The 21397-nt window shown below is 41.8% G+C and overlaps 2 protein-coding genes across 2 annotated transcripts; both read right to left on the minus strand.

Annotated features, from left to right (window-relative positions):
• Positions 1-3061: 3061 nt before the first annotated feature.
• On the minus strand, positions 3062-4761 carry LOC141777668 (tripartite motif-containing protein 16-like). Its single transcript, XM_074652142.1, has one exon. It carries the CDS (start codon positions 4759-4761, stop codon positions 3091-3093), a length of 1671 nt encoding a protein of 556 aa, XP_074508243.1. The 3' UTR covers positions 3062-3090.
• Positions 4762-19081: 14320 nt separating this feature from the next.
• Positions 19082-20929, minus strand: LOC141774447 (tripartite motif-containing protein 16-like). Its single transcript, XM_074647126.1, has one exon. The coding sequence runs from the start codon at positions 20900-20902 to the stop codon at positions 19235-19237; it is 1668 nt and encodes a 555-aa protein (XP_074503227.1). The 5' UTR covers positions 20903-20929; the 3' UTR covers positions 19082-19234.
• Positions 20930-21397: the final 468 nt, after the last annotated feature.

Raw genomic sequence — 21397 nt, forward strand, 5'->3', positions numbered from 1 at the left:
GATGCTTTATGAGCAGTCTGTCATCAGACAGGCACAGAAAACTGTGTGAGACCCAACTCACATCTTACATCAGGAGTACCAACTTTTACCTTCCGGCAGGAGATATAGAGTCCCACGGAGCAGATTGAACCGTTACAAACATTCATTCTTGCCGATGTCGATTAAACCTCTCAACAATTCATAACATAAAGCTGCAGTGCAATATGTTAAATAGGGACAGTGCAATATGTTAAATAGGGACAGGGCAATATGTTAAATAGGGACAGTGCAATATGTTAAATAGGGACAGGGCAATATGTTAAATAGGGACAGTGCAATATGTTGCATCTGTGTAATATTGGGGTATTGTATGTGCAATATGGGCAAGACGGTAGACGGTGCAGTGCACTACCTCGGTGCAATACCTGCCATGGTGTGTGTGATAGTATGTGCCGTTATGTAGGTGGACTGTGTTTGTGTTGAAACATCCGTTTCTGTGAAACTGTTTCCCTGTCTTGTGTGGAATCGTTTATTATTGGTGTTGATGTTGTTTTAATTTAGTGTTTGTAACTGCAGTTGGACAGAGTCCAGGAAAAATTTCCCAACGGGGACAATAAAAGTATATCTCATCTCATCTCATCTCATCTCATTTCATCTCATACCATACCATCTCATCTCATCTTATCATGAAGGCAAGGAGATGAAGTTTTGACCCTGAAGTGACCGTGCTCCTTTTATTTGGTTTTTATGTTTTTCTCAGGTTAAAAGCTTTTAAAAAGTGCCCTTTAAAGATAAAGAGGTAAATAAAATCATGCCTGTGATCTTCTGACATCTGATGTCATTAGCTTGAACTCACCTTAGAAATCATCAAGTCATAAAATCAGTTTTCTGCAACGTTTTGGAATATTAACGCGGTTTGCTGTCCTTCACACCATGCAACGTCTTCTACTAGAGGTCAAGAGGTCAGACGATCTCCATTAAGATCACTGCAGAGTCTGAACTACTGTCCATCAGTCACATGTTCTACAGAAATCTCTGGATCAAAATGAGCATTCACAGTAATGACAGCGATGACGAGGTTCAGGACCGCTAGTTCAGCATCTGACTGTGATATGGCTCAGTGTCCTGATGACATTCATGTCCTTCAGACTAACAGCTAGATGTGAAAGCTTGGCTTGGACTTTGACTGAATGAGTTCAGGCTGTCAGATTGGTGGATTAACATCCTCAGACCACTTTAAAACTGAGCACTCCTGACCTCTTGTGGTCCAAGTCGGCGCTTTCTGAGAGAATCTCCACGTGTTCAGCAGTCAATATGCGGAGACAGAAGCACTTTCAAACACAAAAATATGCACTTGTGAATTTGTACGGGTTCATTTGGACAAAGACTTCTCTATATACACTATTCAGGACACTCAGACAGAAGACAGTGTGGGGTAGTCCAGAACTTAAACAGTACAGTAAAGCTACCTCTACACACAACAAACAGAGAAATCCATCTGAGAATAACTAATAATAATTAATGTTAGATATGAATAATGTTGTGGGATTATTCCTTATTTCATGGGATATTTATCATAAACAGACTAAGCATTGGAATAGTGATTTAGAGGTTGAATACCACGAACACCAAATCAGTTTGGATCCAGTGTGATTTCACAACAAACTCTGTTCTTTGACTGGTTAAAAACAGCTGACTGACAACAGGGAGTTATCAAACTAAACGGTCCTGAAATATTTAAATATGCTTCATAATAATTTTCTCACATATTTAACTTTGAAGCATTTGTGACAAAACGGTTCAATTTCAGGACGTCATCCTGATCCAAAGCAGCCTGGAGCTTTGTATGATACCCTGGAAAAAAGACAAGCAAAGACTTAGTTCATTCTTGTTTATTGATTATAGAAACCTTCAGTTTGTTCACACATCCCATCAGTAAAGTCTGCTAAATGACTCTTGTTCAATGATTTCACGTACAGATTCATTTTCATCCACACAATCAGTTTGTTTGAGCAGAATCTCAGCGATGTAACAGAGAATAATGATTTCCTTATTGATTATGATCATGATAATTACAGTTTCATTAAACATCTTAGGATCTCGTTTGTACGTCGATCTGGACGACAACATTTAGTCTGCCCGACAAATAAATGTGATTCTAGATATCTTTACAAAAAGTGGTGAGAACAGAATATCTATGATCAGAAATAAATCACTAGACCTTCCTTTAAGACCCGTGCAGTGGAAGAGAAACAACAACACACACACACACACACACACACACACACACGCACACACACACATATATATATATATATATAGATAGATAGATAGTATTTCAGTTTTTTATTAAAGCATGTGTATCAAAAGCATTCATCATATAAGTGGTGTGTAACAATATATACATACTTACAAAGTTGACGTCATCACTGATGTTGTTGCTGCCGTGTTTATTCCTAGATGGAGTGTTGATGGAGCAGCTACAATGTTAGCATAGCCTGGCACTGATCGATCCGGACTCCGTTCAGAAAACAAGCATTTTAAAAGTTGTTTGCTTGCTGTGTTGCGGACAGACCCGACAAAGCATGAATTCACTCTTTTTACAAATCAACATCATATTATCGTTATTTCGGCATCATTTTGATCCGTTTATTGATATTAAATCACAGCACAGTGTGTTTATTTTGGGTTCATACCGCAGTAGCGACGTGTGGCTTGCTAATGTGCTTCCTGCTTGGTGTGAATGCACGGTGGTAACACAATACGAAGCACAACGTAACGTAACTTAAACTACTATAAACAATAGCACATGCACAACAACAGCACGATGTAATGATTCAATGAACCGCTGACACAATCCCCAGAAAACATAAACACTGAACTGTTCTCCAGCTTTTCATTTAGAAAGAGCAACAACCAATGAGGAACCTGCAACAGTCGCTGATGAATCCTGTAACTTCATCACTCAGTCAGTCAGTCAGTGACACACTTTAGTGTTTGTAGGGCTGGTCCTCTGCGGTCCAGACACAAATCAGCTCTGCAGCAACAATGATGGACACCAGAGAAGTTTAAGAGTTAAAACACTGAATTTAACCCTTAAATGACTTCTGTCTATTTCAGTTTACACAACTCAGCAGTGTTTCCATCATAACCATAAAGACAAAGTCCAGCATAGAGAGGCTCAGTGAATGTGGTCTGGACTCTGTGGAGGAGAGTCATGGTTTCAGAGACGCTGTAGAAGGACAGAATACCTGCACTGTGATCCAGGTACACTCCTACTCTGGAGGACTGAGGACCTGAGACGGGGGTTTGGACTTTGTTGTTAAAAAATATAGAACTGTTTTGTTTACAATATAACGCCCAAGATTTATCATTGTATCCAAAGTAACATTCACTCACCCCCTCTGCTCTCCTGATACTCTTGTATGTGACTGCTACATAAACTCCTGTCCCTCTCCTCTCCACCTCCCAGTAACAACGTCCAGTCAGACTCTCTCTACTCAGGACCTGATAACATCCAGTGAATCTGTCTGGGTGACTAGAATAAGACTGTTCTTGTCTCATAAATGTTACTTTTCTGTTCCCCTCAGATAATAACAGCTTTGTGTATGCTGTGTTTGGATCCAGTGTGATTTCTCGTGAATATTGTAAGAACCCAGCTCTGGTCTTTGGCTCTGGTTGTGACAGTAAAACATCCACTTCAGTCACTGTCTGTGAGACGTTTGTCCATTTCTCTCTCAGAACGTCCTGTAGTTTATCTCTGACTTCTGACACAGCCGCCGTCACGTCCTCAAAGTAGCTCAGAGGACGGATATTGATGCTGGATGTAGATTCAGTGAGTGGTGACAGTGAGGGGTAGTTAAGAAGAAACTGGTTGTGATCCTCTGTGTGTGACAGCAGCTTCATCTCAGCGTCTCTCCTCTTCAGCTCAGTGATCTCCTGCTCCAGCTTCTCCTGAAGCTCTTTGACTCGACTCACTTCACTTTTCTGCTGGGATCTGACCTGCTGCTTCACATCACAGCTTCTTTTCTCCATGAGACGGATCAGCTCGGTGAAGATCTTCTCACTGTCCTCCACTGCTTTATCAGCGGAGCGATTGACAGCCTCCACCTCCTGTTGGAGCAGCTTCACATCTTTCTCTCTGTCCTGGATCCTCTGCTGGATGTTGAGTCGACTCACCTCCAGCTCTCTCTGCCTCTCGGTCCTTTCCGCTGCAGCTGAGACGGTGTCGTGGCCTTTATGTTCATCCACAGAGCAGAGATAACAGATACACTGCTGATCAGTACGACAGAACATCTTCATCACCTCGTCGTGACGAGAGCAGATGTTCTCCTGGAGCTTCTTGGAGGGCTCCACCAGCTTGTGTTTCTTGAACGGAGCTGAGTCATAATGAGGCTGGAGGTGTCTCTCACAGTAAGAGGCCAGACACACCAGACAGGACTTGAAGGCTTTCAGTTTCCTCCCAGTGCAGACATCACAGGCCACATCTTCAGGTCCAGCATAGCAGTGATCAGCAGGAGCAGCTTGGAGTCCAGTCTTCTTCAGTTCCTCCACTAAAACTGCTAACATGGTGTTTTTCAGCAGGACAGGCCTCGGTGTGAAGGTCTGCCTACACTGAGGGCAGCTGTAGATCTTCTTCTCATCCTCTCCATCCCAGAAGCTTTTGATACAGTTCATGCAGTAGCTGTGTCCACAGGTAGTAGTCACCGGATCCTTCAGTAGATCCAGACAGATCGAACAAGAGATTGCTTCCTGGTCCAGCTGAACTCCTTTCTGCGCCATTTCACCTCTCAGTAGCAACGACTGTCTGAGTTTCACTTCCTGAGAACCGACACTAGTTTGAGCTCTGATGTAATCATCATGTGTTATGTTGGTTACACCCACCTTCAAACTGTCGATCTGAAGGGGAGGGAACAAGGAAATAAGAGGACCGAGTGTAGCAGTCTGTGTTTGAGAGCAGGAAGAGGAGGGAGGAGTTATCAAACTATGAATCATTCCAGGACGAGGAGCAGCACGACTGACTACGTCCCAAATCACATACTTTTCCTTTTTACTTCTAGCACACTGCAGCTGCCCTTACAAAGTACGTACTGTTGCATGCAGTATGAATACAATATATCTGCTGTGCAGAGGATTGTGGGTCAGAACAGCCAGAAAAGCATGCTGGCTTTCATATTGTAAAATGTGACCAGATGTAGTAGGACATCCTGGTATTTTTGGCACACTGCATTTGACATACTATGTATTGGGACATAAGAAATCTTTTTTTTCTGTCATACTAAGTAGTATGGTAGAATGGGTTTTGGAACGCACAGTATGTTTCGTCATTTACAAACAGAGCCTCGGTTCAAACCTGCTCCATGTTTGAAAACATTTCAGTTTTCAGCTGTAAAATATTTCTTGGCTCCTCAGGCTTTGGTGATGGCTCCACATTTCTCATAAACTCTCACTCACCCGGGACAGGAACCCGGTGTGGGCAACGGACCCCTGTACGGGCAGCCGTTTACAGACAGGCTAGTGACACATTACACACACTCCTGAGGCTGCAGAGATTGTTTTTAAGAAATCTCATAAGCCATTGTTTTACTGCTTCATTTTTCGTTTTACATAAGAAAGTAGAGATAAGTAACCTAAGCAACTAGTGTAGTAATAATAATAATAATAATTTATACAACACTTGTCAAACTTAAGTACAAAGTTCTTTCCAGATTAAAAGATTTACAGAAAAGAAATGAAAAAATAAATCTAAATCTCATGTAACAGCAGGGCAGCTAAGCTGAAATATTCATAACAATTGTGCATTTTGCGATTAAAGCAACAGATTAGGCACAGATGTAGGGTTATATGTCACGAAAATATATAGATATCGGGGCGCTGCCAATTCGGCCCCTGACGGACGCGGCAGCCATTTTCCAAAATGGCCGCAAAATAGGTTGCAGAAAACTGATTTTACGACTCTTGATGATTTCCAAGGTGCGTTCAAGCTGATGAGATCAGATGTCAGAAGATCACAGAAATGATTTTTTTACCTCCTCATTTTTTAAGGGTACTTTTTAAAAGCTTTTAACCTGAGAAAAACATTAAAACCAGATAAAAGGAGCATGGTCACTTCAGGGTCAAACTTCACCCCCATGCCTTCATGGTAGAATGACGACCAATAAAGCAGTAAAACTGACAGAGATAACGCTGGATACATTTATTGGTCGCCAGTAACCTCTAATCACAGTTAAAGTGATGCTGAACTTTGGGTTGTATTGCTAGCAGTAAAACTGACAGAGATGACATGAGAGCTTTTTAGTTGGAGTAAGCACTTCAGGTTCATATGACAATGTTTTATTTTTGCAATGGCCTTCTAATCTGAGCAAAGGAGCTGATATTTGTCCGGTCTCTAACCTGTGACCAAGCTGACTTGGTTGAACTTATAAGGAAACTTAGATCAGTCTCCTGTTGAAATACAGGGTTAAAGAGACACACAAGCTTATCCACCACGGCAAGGTGCCAACTCCAGTAGGATCCATTTTTTTGTTTTATTTTTTTGATATGCAATAGCACTTTAAAAACATGTATATACTATTGTATAACAGCAAACGCTGGCCGGGTTACGGCATGATACAAGAACTGAGGAAGCGGGTTGCTGGAGGCAAAGTTTGACCAAAAGAAATCCAATTAAATATTCCATTGCCATACTCCAGCACATTGTTTACACTTTGGGATCCACAAATTTGAATGTTTTGGACGTGATTAAAGTGCGCACGTTGTTGGTTTGCTTGGTTTTGCGGAGCGTTTCAGACGGAGGGAGAATACAGGTATATTCAGGCAGGCAGTATGAAAAATAATGTTGCATTGTCAGGGAAAACATAGGGTGGTTCCCCTGAACGTTTGTGAATGAGAGGATAGATGGACTGGTACCACGGGACATTTTAGAACATTTTCATATTTTTCGTAGGTCTTGTGCTGATCAGCCACCACACTCTAAGAAAAAACATCTGAAGAAAAACAGAAAATGTCCTGGAAGAAAATTACCAGGGGTCTCTTTTATAAAACTGTGCGTAGGATCCATACTAAAAATGTATGTGTGCACAAAAGCCTAAAAATGGCGTGCGGCAAAAAAAAATTGACTTATAAAACCGTGCGTACGCACACCTGCACGCAATGTTCCCTTTATAAATCACAGTCCACCTGGAAATGTGCGCACGTGGATCCGCCTCATATTCCGCCCTCTACACGCCCACATTCAACCATAAATGGTCGATGCAAAGCACCTCATGAATGTTTCTGCATGTGAATGAGCCTGTTGATCAGTGGTTCTTTACGGTGAATCACAGCAACTCCCAAGAGGAAGACCAAGAAAAGGAGTTTTTCTGACACAGAGATGGAGGTGTTTGTAGGTGAGGAGGTCTCTGAACACTCGTTCCCTCCTGATTCTCTCATTCACGTCACGTAGTCCTCACAGTGCCGGTATATCCACCAGCACCATGCAGCATGTTCCGAGTCTCACCGCTGTGTTTATATCGTTACAGCAATCACACTAATCCATTCACTTAAAATGATCAAGACAATCAGTAATATCCCCCACCTGGATATCATTAGAAAAAAGGAAGTTTGACAGGTGTACACTATTTATTATTTATTATTTAAGTTTTTATAGTGAACTTGTCCTGCATTATGATTAGGACTGATAATGATAATGAAGATATGGAGTGTAACGATTGTGTGAGAGCTGTCACTGGCTTCATTTACACACTTTGTTAATTTACACAATCCATACTGGTGAAGATGTGCTGGTTGGAGGTGACTGGAGGAGGCAGAGTGTGTGGCGCACTGGAGACAGTCTGATAGTTGCATCGGATAGCCATTTTCATTTTGTCTATATGTATACTGTATCTGTCCCTATCTAATAAACCATAAATAAATGAATAAGTCATGTCATTGTAACCCACCTGATGAATAAGTATACACTGGACTAGTATAACCTAGATTCGTAGAGAGGAATAATGAACAGGAATCGGATACCACAATGAGTAAGCAGAACACAGAATTAAGTTTAAAGGAAAATTATTGTATTGACACAGAATAAATTCACAATTACTGCCGACATTCAGTTTTGTTCAGTTTGAAATGTCTATTGAACTGGGTGCACCCTAAAAAATAAAAGTAATCCCCAAAATAAAATGTTCAGATCCAATTGTCTTTTGAGGTCCTTCCCCACAGTCCTACCACACTGACAGCAACGCAGATGAAAGTTGAAAGCGCTCCTCAATCCAGGTGCTCAGCACGGGTAGCTCGCCATCCCCCTCGTCAGGGAGAGATTCCAATCCAAATCCTGAGTTCAAGGGTATCCAGAAAACCTAGCCTGTGTAAAATAACACGGCTTATATAGCAATATATGCAAATCTATCCAAGCTCTTAACTGTACAGTTTAATTTGATCAATATCAACATATAATACAACTTTTCAATGCTTAACCCATGAATGTAGGATAACTGTTGCATCACAATATTAACTTGCATCATAATATTAACATATGAAATATGTCAACCTCACTATTATTATAAACCACTCAATAGTAAAGTGTAAACAACACTATTAAATGACTATTTAATAATTGTGAACCCATTTGAGTTGTAGATTATTATGCAAACAACCTACAGTTTAAACATTAAATACTCACTATATGTGAATATTGTGAGTAAGGCAATGTGAATACTTTCCCTGTCACAACACTGACACCTTGCGTTGATGCACACAAGCAGCACAGGGATGAACAGAATCAAGCTAATCTCATAACCCATGAACTTCAGCTAAAGAATCCCTCTCTGTCCACACAATGTAAATAACACACACATATTACACACACATATTTCTTTCTGCCTCTATCACCAAAGAAATACAAAATATCATTTTAGAATACAGCTCAGTGGCAAAACATTTCGCTATGCCAGCTCTCAGAGCATTTGACTCGTGTTGCCATGTGCGGCGGCTGCTTTAATGTTTGGAACGCACCGAGAAAAGAAAAGAATCAAACGATGCTCTCAGATGTTCTCAGGTCGCTTCAATAGGTGACGGAGCTCTTACTGGCTCATATATAGTTTTACTTCTCTCTGTTCAGTAGTATATCAAGTATAAGTAGTAATAATATCACTCTGTAAATCCAGCTTCTCCGCTGCTCTCTCATCAATCTCCGTGTTTTCCACACTGCGTCTCTAACCTGAGTGAGGAGGCGGGACTTGGGATGTTTTACACCAATAGCAACAGTTATTTCACTTTGAACCAATGAGCTTATTTGTTAAAGTTTGTTAAAGTTAGAACTCTGAGCAAAAACGGAAATAAAATAAACAATGATAAATTAATTTCAGAATAAAATATAGAATGTGGTTATTTATTAAATAAAAGGAATTTTCAGTGAGGGAAATATCTCTAAATGTTTTAGAAACAACTGGTTTTCCCAGAGGGTTACATCATGTTTACTGCAGCGATTTTACACAACAACTTTATGAAAACTAATATGGTACTTGGTGATATCTGCACACTATTAGTAGATATTATTAAAACTATTGGCGCTCTGTTCTGCCATTCTTTAATGCTATTTGATATAATCTTGGATTTCTACAACCGATGATGATGATTTCATCAGCTGCTCCACTGCTGACTGCGACTGTCGGTAGTCCGGTCCTCTCCTCTCAGATCTCCTCTGAGCTCCGGTGGTGGAGGGGGGGACATGATGGTGAGACAGCGCTGATGAGATATTGAGCGGAATTTGCTTTGAGATTTGAGTTGATCTTTTACATTTGTAAGGTGCTTATGTAATAGTTATGGCTCACTAGCACAAAGAACACTGCTGTTTTAAATGTTTATGATAAAGTGGATATAAGTATGAAGTGAAGTTAAATGTGTGAGAGGCATCATTATACGTATAATGACATTTAATGTCTACAGTCTGGCTTCAATTCATCTGCGTCTCCAGTTTCCCCTGCCTCGGTGCCTCCATAATATGCGTACGCACGGGTCAAAGTTTCCGTACCGGTGCGCACATTCTCCCGTCAAGTTTGTTTTTATAGATCACAACTGTTGCGTGGGAAGTGGCGTACGCACATTTCAGGCCCCGTTTTGTGCGTACGCAACGGTTATAAATGAGACCCCAGAACATTTTCCGTTAAGTTAACCATCAGGGGGACAGGGGGAGGGACGCAATTGCGGACCAGGGGCCTCATGTATAAAAGACTGCGCAGCTTTCACACTGGAAGATGGCGTACTAACAAAATTGGAAAAGTACGTAAGCACAGAAATTTTCACATGTATGAAACTGTGCGTACGCCTGTTCCTGAGTACCTTTCCTTTATACATCTCAATGAACGTGAAATTGAGCGCAGCTGCACGTGCCACTTGGTCCGCCTTGTCTCCTCCCATTAATAACTATGCAAATGACTATAAACACGCTCCATGCTGTCACCTATTGTCCAAATAACGATGGCAAATCACGCTGGAAAAGGAACAAAAAGAAGAACGGTCAGCTGCGCCCGAGCCTCGACTGCTGAGGGGCGGCGGTCTGTACGTGTCCTCACTAACGCTGTGCTGTGAGTCACAGAGAGAGATTGTCAATACAATGAAGAATATATATGCAACGAATTAAAAAGAATGAATGAGGTTCTTGGTGGGATAAGTTATATATTAAAAGACCTTGTTGAAAAATAAATGTTTGTCTCAACTCACCTCGTTGCTTTACATTCTGTGTATCTCATCTAAACGGCGCTGTAAAGCTGCTGCTTTTGGCTCATTGTTAGGTGTGCCAGGGTCCGGTTCATCCATCTGTAGCTCCTCTGGAGCACAGACACAGCATGTTGGTCTGCCACATTGTGCAGCACGCGATTTTGGTTTTGGCACGGTGGTTAAGGCATGTCATCTCTGGGACATTAGTTTAAATGTGTTTTTGTTGTGCCTTCTGATGTTAAATATTATGCGTAAACTAGTAAAGAAATATGTGTTTTTTTTTGGATCCCACATCATAAATAAAGCTCAGTAAGTTGAGAGGAAAAAATATTTTTACGCATTTAGCGAGTTTCAGTACTTTGTAGTTTGACACTGCCAGATGACAGAGTTTGGAGGACGGCCCGCACATTTTCACGACTGGTCTAGAATTTACGGCACGGTCCGCACATTCTCACGTCACGTTGACTTTTATACATCCCGGCGTGAGCGTGAAACACAGCGTACGCAACATTTTAGTACGTGCGCACCGTTTATACATGAGGCCCCAGGGGAATCTTAAAGTTACTCCTGAAGGATAACCACAAAAATCGCAAGCGATTCAAAGGGAGAGGGAAACACTAAATGAAAACAGGCCTAAAGGAAGGCTCCCTACACTCAATATAACTTGAAAAGACTAAAACTAAAACACCGCTATCGAGCAGCTGACTAGAACAGAGATCCTGCAGGTCCTTTCAGCTGTCAGCATTCCCACGCATTTTCAGCAGGAAATGCATTTTCTAGTTAGTATTATTAGACTGCAAATCAGCCACGTTATGATGAATAATAGTAGAGACAGGACTGTACAAAAACCTCTTTACACGCTTTCAGATGATTGGTGTGAATGCATAGTGAAAACGTCGGGGAGCACACGGACACGTGCATGGGGTGTATAACTGTGAGATCGCTGTCATACACTTTTTTATGTAGAGTTAATGGTTAATGGTAAATAGACTTGCATTTATTTAGTACTTTTCTAGTCTTCAGACCACTCAAAGCGCTTTACACTACATGTCAGCATTCACACACACATTCACACACTGATGGCAGAGGCTGCCATGCAAGGTGCCAACTAGGATCTAATCTAAACACTCGTTCACACACCGATGGCTAATTTAGGATTAAGTGTCTTGCTCATGGACACATCGACATGTGACCGGAGCAGCCGGGGATCGAACCACCGACCTTATGATCGGTGGGTTTAACTGCTTTTGACCTGTTAATCAGGGAAAACCTCCTCGCTGGCGTGCTTCTATACATGGCCTTAAATACAGATCAATAAGATCACTTCCTGAACAGATTTCACAATCAGCAGATGGATTTATTAGTTTAGCTTTTGAAATCATGCTAAAATTACATAAACAAACCGTACCAGAGTCCGCATGGAGGCGGACCGAGACCCACCTTTTCAGGTAACCAAACGGGTTATGAGTGAAAGCAACCTTATCGACCTGTTTCACTAGCAACAGGACTGAATGGAGAGAGAAAAGAAGCAGCAGAAGCAATTGATGATGATTTTCTCCTTTAGTTGGGCCGATATCACGGCTAGTTAGCAATACAACCACTTTAACTGTGATTAGAGGTTACTGGTGAACGAGAAATGTATCCAGCATTACCTCTGTCAGTTTTACTGCTATTGGTTGTCATTCTATCTAAATACATCTATCACACAGGTCTGTTCATACAGGTATTTAGGGGTCAACATCGACAACACTCTCAGCTGGAAGGTACATGTTGGAAACCTTTTTACGCAGACTCAGGTTCTATGGAGCGGAGCAGTAGATCATGTTACTTTTCTACCGGGCTGTCTTGGAAAGCATCATTAGATATGGTATCACGGCATGGTACGGTGAGGGTCGGCGCCAGAGTGTTAGGGGCGGACGGGCAATCAGCTTTGACAGGGGGGGCATTTTTTTTCACCTCATATAGCCTTTATTTAAGGGACTATTTGTAACTTTCAGAAATGCTTATTACAGTTTTTCTCGATTGTTTACACACATTTTCTGAAAGCATGCCTCATACTCTCAGAATTCTACACACAAATCAAAAAACACACACACAATGGGCAAAACCCCTCAATTCTCCTCCAAAATGAAACTTTACATTCAAAACAATGTTATTTCTTCTCAAAATGGTATTTTGTTTTCAAATGACACACACAAACCATCATATGAATAGACATTCATAAGAACCAGTTGAACACTGATGTGCTCAATGTAAAACACTATGATGAATGGAAAACACTTCTTCTCCATTCATCATAATGATTTAGGCCTTTTTTTTCTTCAGTGTTACACTTACTACAGACAGTACATACATAAGTGTGTTGTAAAATATTTTAGAATATTGTTTTTATACTCAGAACACACAAATACACGGTAACAAATATATTTTATTTTCCCCACAAAAACAATGTACACAGTGAACATCCCAACCAACACAAAGTTGCACATACAGTGGTCTACATACAAAACAACAGAAGAATTTACTGTATACAGTTACAGTAAAAAAAACGAGAAAAAAAACTATGCTGCATCCTCTCTTCTGTTTCGGTCTGGCCACAGCACCTCATCCACATCACAAGCAATGTTTTCCCTGGCCAAGCAGCGGGGGAAATATCGCTTAGCATGTCGAATCCAGCCATGAAAAGCATCAACTGATTGCTAATTGTAACACTGTGTGACAGGTGTTTGCCCATGTGATGAGTCAGTGTGCATAGTAGGGCAATTGACTTTAGAATTTTGAATGACAGTGTGTTCCTTGTGAAAACGAGATTTTCTTCATGAAAATTGTGCCAAATGCAGAGAATTGTGTGTAGTGTTTTGAAAAAAGTGTGTTTTAGAACTGCAATTTGAGTGTAAAGCAGGAATTGTGCTTGTAGTTTAGCAGAATTGGTTCAGGGGGTTGGTGCATGAGTTACATGTTGTGGTCATTGTGTGTCAAGTACCAGTATTTGTGTGTAAACAATTGAGAAAAACTGTAACAGCGACAGCTGTGGCTGTGAAATCAACGAAGCATTGCTCAAAACAGTGAGGCGACACACGTCAGCTAAAAGCACAATATCCCTCTATATTTCACCTGCTTGGCAGTAATGTTAGCTGAACAGACGAAGGTCTCTCCATGAATCAATGCTGATACTGTGTTTGCTTCTCCTGCCTCAGCGCAGGCTTCAGCAGCGGGGCTCCCCAGCGAGAAACTCGTATCCCTCCGCCCGCAGCCGGAGAGAGCAGGAAGACACCGGCAACCGGTCGGTAACGAGACGGTAACGTTTCTCTCTGCGAAGCCCCGTTACTTCCCAAGACACGGAAAACCTCTGTTGGTCTGGAGGAGCTGCAGCATTTATTTCTGCACAAACGTCCACTGTACATTCACTAGATATTCTCAGAGCTAAACTAACTCTTCTGCAGTGTGTAGTGAGCGTGCGTTCACGTCTAGAGGTGGAGCGAGTACGCGAGAACGCGCGCTCTGTCTGAGTGAAGGCGAGCAGGCAGAGGAGACGAGTCAGCCGCCACACTCGAGCGCGCATATGCGAGCGCGCATGTGTGGCAACCCGCTACATTTATACGCTTAGAAAGTTACAAACAGTCCCTTTAAGTGTATCTTTAACATTATCATGTTTCATGAAAGAAATAAACTGACAGAGAGGTGTATACATACTGCCACTTATGCGCACAGGTGCGCACGCACGCATACACGTGCTGTTATGTCCACAAAAACAGGTTATAAACTAACACCGTGTCCTAACTGGATGAGAGCGTCCGACTATCGCGCTGCATCGCGCATCTGACGCTCTCTGTCCTTCTCTGCAACTCTGCACTTCTGTTATATCATGTAAACAAACCAGGAACATATCAGCTGTGAGCTCCAGATCAGACTGGAGCTGAAGACATAAGCACCTCAAAGATGGGTTAGTAGTACTTAATAATATGTTATCTTCCTACAGTCGTACCTTTTTTTTTTTCTATCAGAAAACACACGTTTTATTTGTGATATTTACTGGAAATAACATACGATATGACCAAGAGCAAGTAGGTTGTTGTCTAGTAATCTTCTCCAGCCAGCTGCCACCTTATTATGGTTTCTGTTTTGAAATGAGGAGGTACTGGAGGCTACAGATAACTCCTCAGGCACGCCCTGCGTCTTGCTCGTGCCAGGGTCAAAATGTGCACACACGGGTACCGAGATAAAGTAAACAGGGAGTTAAACAACACATTAATCTAACAGTCTGACTGATTTCTTCATAACTATAATTTAAGTTAATAAAGACTAAATGTGGATGTTTCACTCAGCAGTTGTTGTCCCTGCTCAGCCTGCTGTAGTGTAACATTAGTCCATTGTTTTATTCCACATTACTGAACAGAATAATCCAAACAGGTAGAAAAAAGTAAGATGTGAGAGGAGCACAGGATGCTTTATACTCTCTTGGTCCTAATTGTGTTTTAATGCACCGGGTTTGTAGGTCTACTTTCTCTAATTTTTTCTATTGAGCTCGATAAAAAAATAAAATAAAAACAAACACGCAAACGGAGCGGATCAAAACGAGGCTTCTTACTGAAATATTGTCGTGACGGTTCATATTTCCCAGAGTTTCCATAGTTGTATCTTTGCGCTGTGTGTTCGTGTTTTATTTGAACCATTAGTGAGGTGTCTGTTATATTTTTTGACAGGTAGCTCGTAATAAAGTTTCACTAGTGAACTTTATTACATATAACTGCGAGCGTCCATGCCTGTGCTGAAAGTGTCAGTAATCAAGTTAATATTTTCATTTACATCCAGGACAACTGACCCGGTTTGTCGGCTCATTTTATCTAAACTAATCAGCCGTTCCTCTCAATATGAGTGACAGGAAAAAATAGGAACCGTGTATCCGATAGAAGTTCAGACAAAACGTCGCTGTGCAGCACCGTGTTGTTCGCAGCCAGTTAGGACACTCCAATAGAAAACAATGTAATCAAGCCCAAGTACATGTCCTAGTTGTTTCCTAAATGCAAAACTATCACTGTTTTGTGCTTTATTTTGCATTGCAGTGTTAAGTCCTTCCATTACCAAACTGAATGACTTCATTTGACTTATAGCCTAGCTGTTATTTCAGTTTAGTTTTTTGTCAGGCGAGAATTCAGCTGAGGGGGCACAGTGACCTTTTTGGACGCTGGGTACGGTAACCTGACCGTGCAGTTGAGGTCACAGATTTCTTGCCTGGTGCAGACTGCTATGAAGATTATGGGGGTCAAAACCCACCCTACCCTCCAGATGCTTTATGAGCAGTCTGTCATCAGACAGGCACAGAAAACTGTGTCAGACCCAACTCACATCTTACATCAGGAGTACCAACTTTTACCTTCCGGCAGGAGATATAGAGTCCCACGGAGCAGATTGAACCGTCACAAACATTCATTCTTGCCGATGTCTATTAAACCTCTCAACAATTCGTAACATAAAGCTGCAGTGCAATATGTTAAATAGGGACAGTGCAATATGTTAAATAGGGACAGTGCAATATGTTGCATCTGTGTAATATTGGGGTATTGTATGTGCAATATGGGCAAGACGGTAGACGGTGCAGTGCACTACCTCGGTGCAATACCTGCCATGGTGTGTGATAGTATGTGCCGTTATGTACGTGGACTGTGTTTGTGTTGAAACATCCGTTTCTGTGAAACTGTTTCCCTGTCTTGTGTGGAATCGTTTATTATTGGTGTTGATGTTGTTTTAATTTAGTGTTTGTAACTGCAGTTGGACGGAGTATATACAATTAAAGTATATCTTATCTTATCTTATCATGAAGGCAAGGAGATGAAGTTTTGACCCTGAAGTGACCATGCTCCTTTTATTTGGTTTTCACGTTTTTCTCAGGTTAAAAGCTTTTAAAAAGTGCCCTTTAAAGATAAAGAGGTAAAAAAAATCATGACTGTGATCTTCTGACATCTGATGTCATTAGCTTGAACTCACCTTGGAAATCATCAAGAGTCATAAAATCAGTTTTCTGCAACGTTTTGGAATATTAACGCGGTTTGCTGTCCTTCACACCATGCAACGTCTTCTACTAGAGGTCAAGAGGTCAGACGATCTCCATTAAGCTCACTGCAGTGTCTGAACTACTGTCCATCAGTCACATGTTCTACAGAAATCTCTGGATCAAAATGAGCATTCACAGTAATGACAGCGATGACGAGGTTCAGGACCGCTAGTTCAGCATCTGACTGTGATATGGCTCAGTGTCCCGATGACATTCATGTCCTTCAGACTAACAGCTAGATGTGAAAGCTTGGCTTGGACTTTGACTGAATGAGTTCAGGCTGTCAGATTGGTGGATTAACATCCTCAGACCACTTTAAAACTGAGCACTCCTGACCTCTTGTGGTCCAAGTCGGCGCTTTCTGAGAGAATCTCCACGTGTTCAGCAGTCAATATGTGGAGACAGAAGCACTTTCAAACGCAAGAAATGATCACAGGAAAAGTATTTCACATTATTTTCGTAGATAGTACCACCTGCTGACCAGCAGTCATTCCCAAGCTGCTGCTCTGCTGAGCATTACTCAATCACAATATCATCTGATACTGTTTAATGACAGCAGCCGTACTGTGTGATGGGCTACGCTGACATTTAAAATGAGTGATCACAGGAGGCAACAACAGCTTTTCTTACTGCCACACAGCCCTCACTGGGCCGCTCTATCCCCAAGAGCTCTGTTTGGGGTGAGACAAACGGCGGCCTAGTGAGGACGGAGCCCCAAACTGAGAGACAAATATGCACTTGTGAATCTTTACGGGTTCATTTGGACAAAGACTTCTCTATATACACTATTCAGGACACTCAGACAGAAGACAGTGTGGGGTAGTCCAGAACTTAAACAGTGAAGTAAAGCCACCTCTACACACAACAAACAGAGAAATCCATCTGAGAATAACTAATAATAATTAATGTTAGATATGAATAATGTTGTGGGATTATTCCTTATTTCATGGGATATTTATCATAAACAGACTAAGCATTGGAATAGTGATTTAGAGGTTGAATACCACGAACACCAAATCAGTTTGGATCCAGTGTGATTTCACAACAAATGTGTTCTTTGACTGGTTAAAAACAGCTGACTGACAACAGGGAGTTATCAAACTAAACCGTCCTGAAATATTTAAATATGCTTCATAATAACTTTCTCACATATTTAACTTTGAAGCATTTGTGACAAAACGGTTCAATTTCAGGACGTCATCCTGATCCAAAGCAGCCTGGAGCTTTGTATGATACCCTGGAAAAAAGACAAGCAAAGACTTAGTTCATTCTTGTTTATTGATTATAGAAACCTTCAGTTTGTTCACACATCCCATCAGTAAAGTCTGCTAAATGACTCTTGTTCAATGATTTCACGTACAGATTCATTTTCATCCACACAATCAGTTTGTTTGAGCAGAATCTCAGCGATGTAACAGAGAATAATGATTTCCTTATTGATTATGATCATGATAATTACAGTTTCATTAAACATCTTAGGATCTCGTTTGTACGTCGATCTGGACGACAACATTTAGTCTGCCCACCAAATAAATGTGATTCTAGATATCTTTACAAAAAGTGGTGAGAACAGAATATCTATGATAAGAAATAAATCACTAGACCTTCCTTTAAGACCCGTGCAGTGGAAGAGAAACAACAACACACACACACACACACACACACACACACACACACACGCACACACACACATATATATATATATAGATAGATAGATAGTATTTCAGTTTTTTATTAAAGCATGTGTATCAAAAGCATTCATCATATAAGTGGTGTGTAACAATATATACATACTTACAAAGTTGACGTCATCACTGATGTTGTTGCTGCCGTGTTTATTCCTAGATGGAGTGTTGATGGAGCAGCTACAATGTTAGCATAGCCTGGCACTGATCGATCCGGACTCCGTTCAGAAAACAAGCATTTTAAAAGTTGTTTGCTTGCTGTGTTGCGGACAGACCCGACAAAGCATGAATTCAGTCTTTTTACAAATCAACATCATAATGTCGTTATTTCGGCATCATTTTGATCCGTTTATTGATATTAAATCACAGCACAGTGTGTTTATTTTGGGTTCATACCGCAGTAGCGACGTGTGGCTTGCTAATGTGCTTCCTGCTTGGTGTGAATGCACGGTGGTAACACAATACGAAGCACAACGTAACGTAACTTAAACTACTATAAACAATAGCACATGCACAACAACAGCACGATGTAATGATTCAATGAACCGCTGACACAATCCCCAGAAAACATAAACACTGAACTGTTCTCCAGCTTTTCATTTAGAAAGAGCAACAACCAATGAGGAACCTGCAACAGTCGCTGATGAATCCTGTAACTTCATCACTCAGTCAGTCAGTCAGTGACACACTTTAGTGTTTGTAGGGCTGGTCCTCTGCGGTCCAGACACAAATCAGCTCTGCAGCAACAATGATGGACACCAGAGAAGTTTAAGAGTTAAAACACTGAATTTAACCCTTAAATGACTTCTGTCTATTTCAGTTTACACAACTCAGCAGTGACATCATAATAATAAAGCCAAAGTCCAGCATAGAGAGGCTCAGTGAATGTGGTCTGGACTCTGTGGAGGAGAGTCATGGTTTCAGAGACGCTGTAGAAGGACAGAATACCTGCACTGTGATCCAGGTACACTCCTACTCTGGAGGACCGAGGACCTGAGACGGGGGTTTTGATATTGTTGTACCAAAAGCTATAACTGTTTTGGTTACAATCTAACGCCCAAGATTTATCATTGTATCCAAAGTAACATTCATTCCCCCCCCCTGCTCTCCTGATACTCTTGTATGTGACTGCTACATTAACTCCTGTCCCTCTCCACTCCACCTCCCAGTAACAACGTCCAGTCAGACTCTCTCTACTCAGGACCTGAGGCCATCCAGTGAATCTGTCTGGGTGACTAGAATAAGACTGATGTTGACTCATATATGTTACTTTTCTATTCCCCTTAGATAATAACAGCTGTGTGTATGCTGTGTTTGGATCCAGTGTGATTTCCCGTGAATATTGTAAGAATCCAGCTCTGGTCTTGGGCTCTGGTTGTGACAGTAAAACATCCATTTCAGTCACTGTCTGTGAGACGTTTGTCCATTTCTCTCTCAGAACGTCCTGTAGTTTATCTCTGACTTCTGACACAGCCGCCGTCACGTCCTCAAAGTAGCTCAGAGGACGGATATTGATGCTGGATGTAGATTCAGTGAGTGGTGACAGTGAGGGGTAGTTAAGAAGAAACTGGTTGTGATCCTCTGTGTGTGACAGCAGCTTCATCTCAGCGTCTCTCCTCTTCAGCTCAGTGATCTCCTGCTCCAGCTTCTCCTGAAGCTCTTTGACTCGACTCACTTCACTTTTCTGCTGGGATCTGACCTGCTGCTTCACATCACAGCTTCTTTTCTCCATGAGACGGATCAGCTCGGTGAAGATCTTCTCACTGTCCTCCACTGCTTTATCAGCAGAGCGATTGAAAGCCTCCACCTCCTGTTGGAGCAGCTTCACATCTTTCTCTCGGTCCTGGATCCTCTGCTGGATGTTGAGTCGACTCACCTCCAGCTCTCTCTGCCTCTCGGTCCTTTCTGCTGCAGCTGAGACGGTGTCGTGGCCTTTATGTTCATCCACAGAGCAGAGATAACAGATACACTGCTGATCAGTACGACAGAACATCTTCATCACCTCGTCGTGACGAGAGCAGATGTTCTCCTGGAGCTTCTTGGAGGGCTCCACCAGCTTGTGTTTCTTTAACGGAGCTGAGTCATAATGACGCTGGAGGTGTTTCTCACAGTAAGAGGCCAGACACGCCAGACAGGACTTGAAGGCTTTCAGTTTCCTCCCAGTGCAGACATCACAGGCCACATCTTCAGGTCCAGCATAGCAGTGATCAGCAGGAGCAGCTTGGAGTCCAGTCTTCTTCAGTTCCTCCACTAAATCTGCTAACATGGTGTTTTTCAGCAGGACAGGCCTCGGTGTGAAGGTCTGCCTACACTGAGGGCAGCTGTAGATCTTCTTCTCATCCTCTCCATCCCAGAAGCTTTTAATACAGTTCATGCAGTAGCTGTGTCCACAGGAAGTAGCCACCGGATCCTTCAGTAGATCCAGACAGATCGAACAAGAGAATGACTCTCTCTCCAGCTGAACTCCTTTCTGCGCCATTTCACCTCTCAGTAGCAACGACTGTCTGAGTTTCACTTCCTGAGAACCGACACTAGTTTGAGCTCTGATGTAATCATCATGTGTTATGTTGGTTACACCCACCTTCAAACTGTCGATCTGAAGGGGAGGGAACAAGGAAATAAGAGGACCGGGTTATCAAGCTGTGAATCATTCCAGGACGAGGAGCAGCACGACTGACTACGTCCCAAATCACATACTTTTCCTTTTTCCTTCTAGCACACTGCAGCTGCCCTTACAAAGTACGTACTGTTGCATGCAGTATGAATACAATATATCTGCTGTGCAGAGGATTGTGGGTCAGAACAGCCAGAAAAGCATGCTGGCTTTCATACTGTAAAATGTGACCAGATGTAGTGGGACATCCTGGTATTTTTGGCACACTGCATTTGACATACTATGTATTGGGACATAAGAAATCTTTTTTTCTGTCATACTAAGTAGTATGGTAGTATGGGTTTTGGAACGCACAGTATG

Source organism: Sebastes fasciatus, chromosome 1 (genome assembly GCF_043250625.1).
Source record: "Sebastes fasciatus isolate fSebFas1 chromosome 1, fSebFas1.pri, whole genome shotgun sequence".
Classification (NCBI taxonomy): Eukaryota; Metazoa; Chordata; class Actinopteri; order Perciformes; family Sebastidae; genus Sebastes; species Sebastes fasciatus.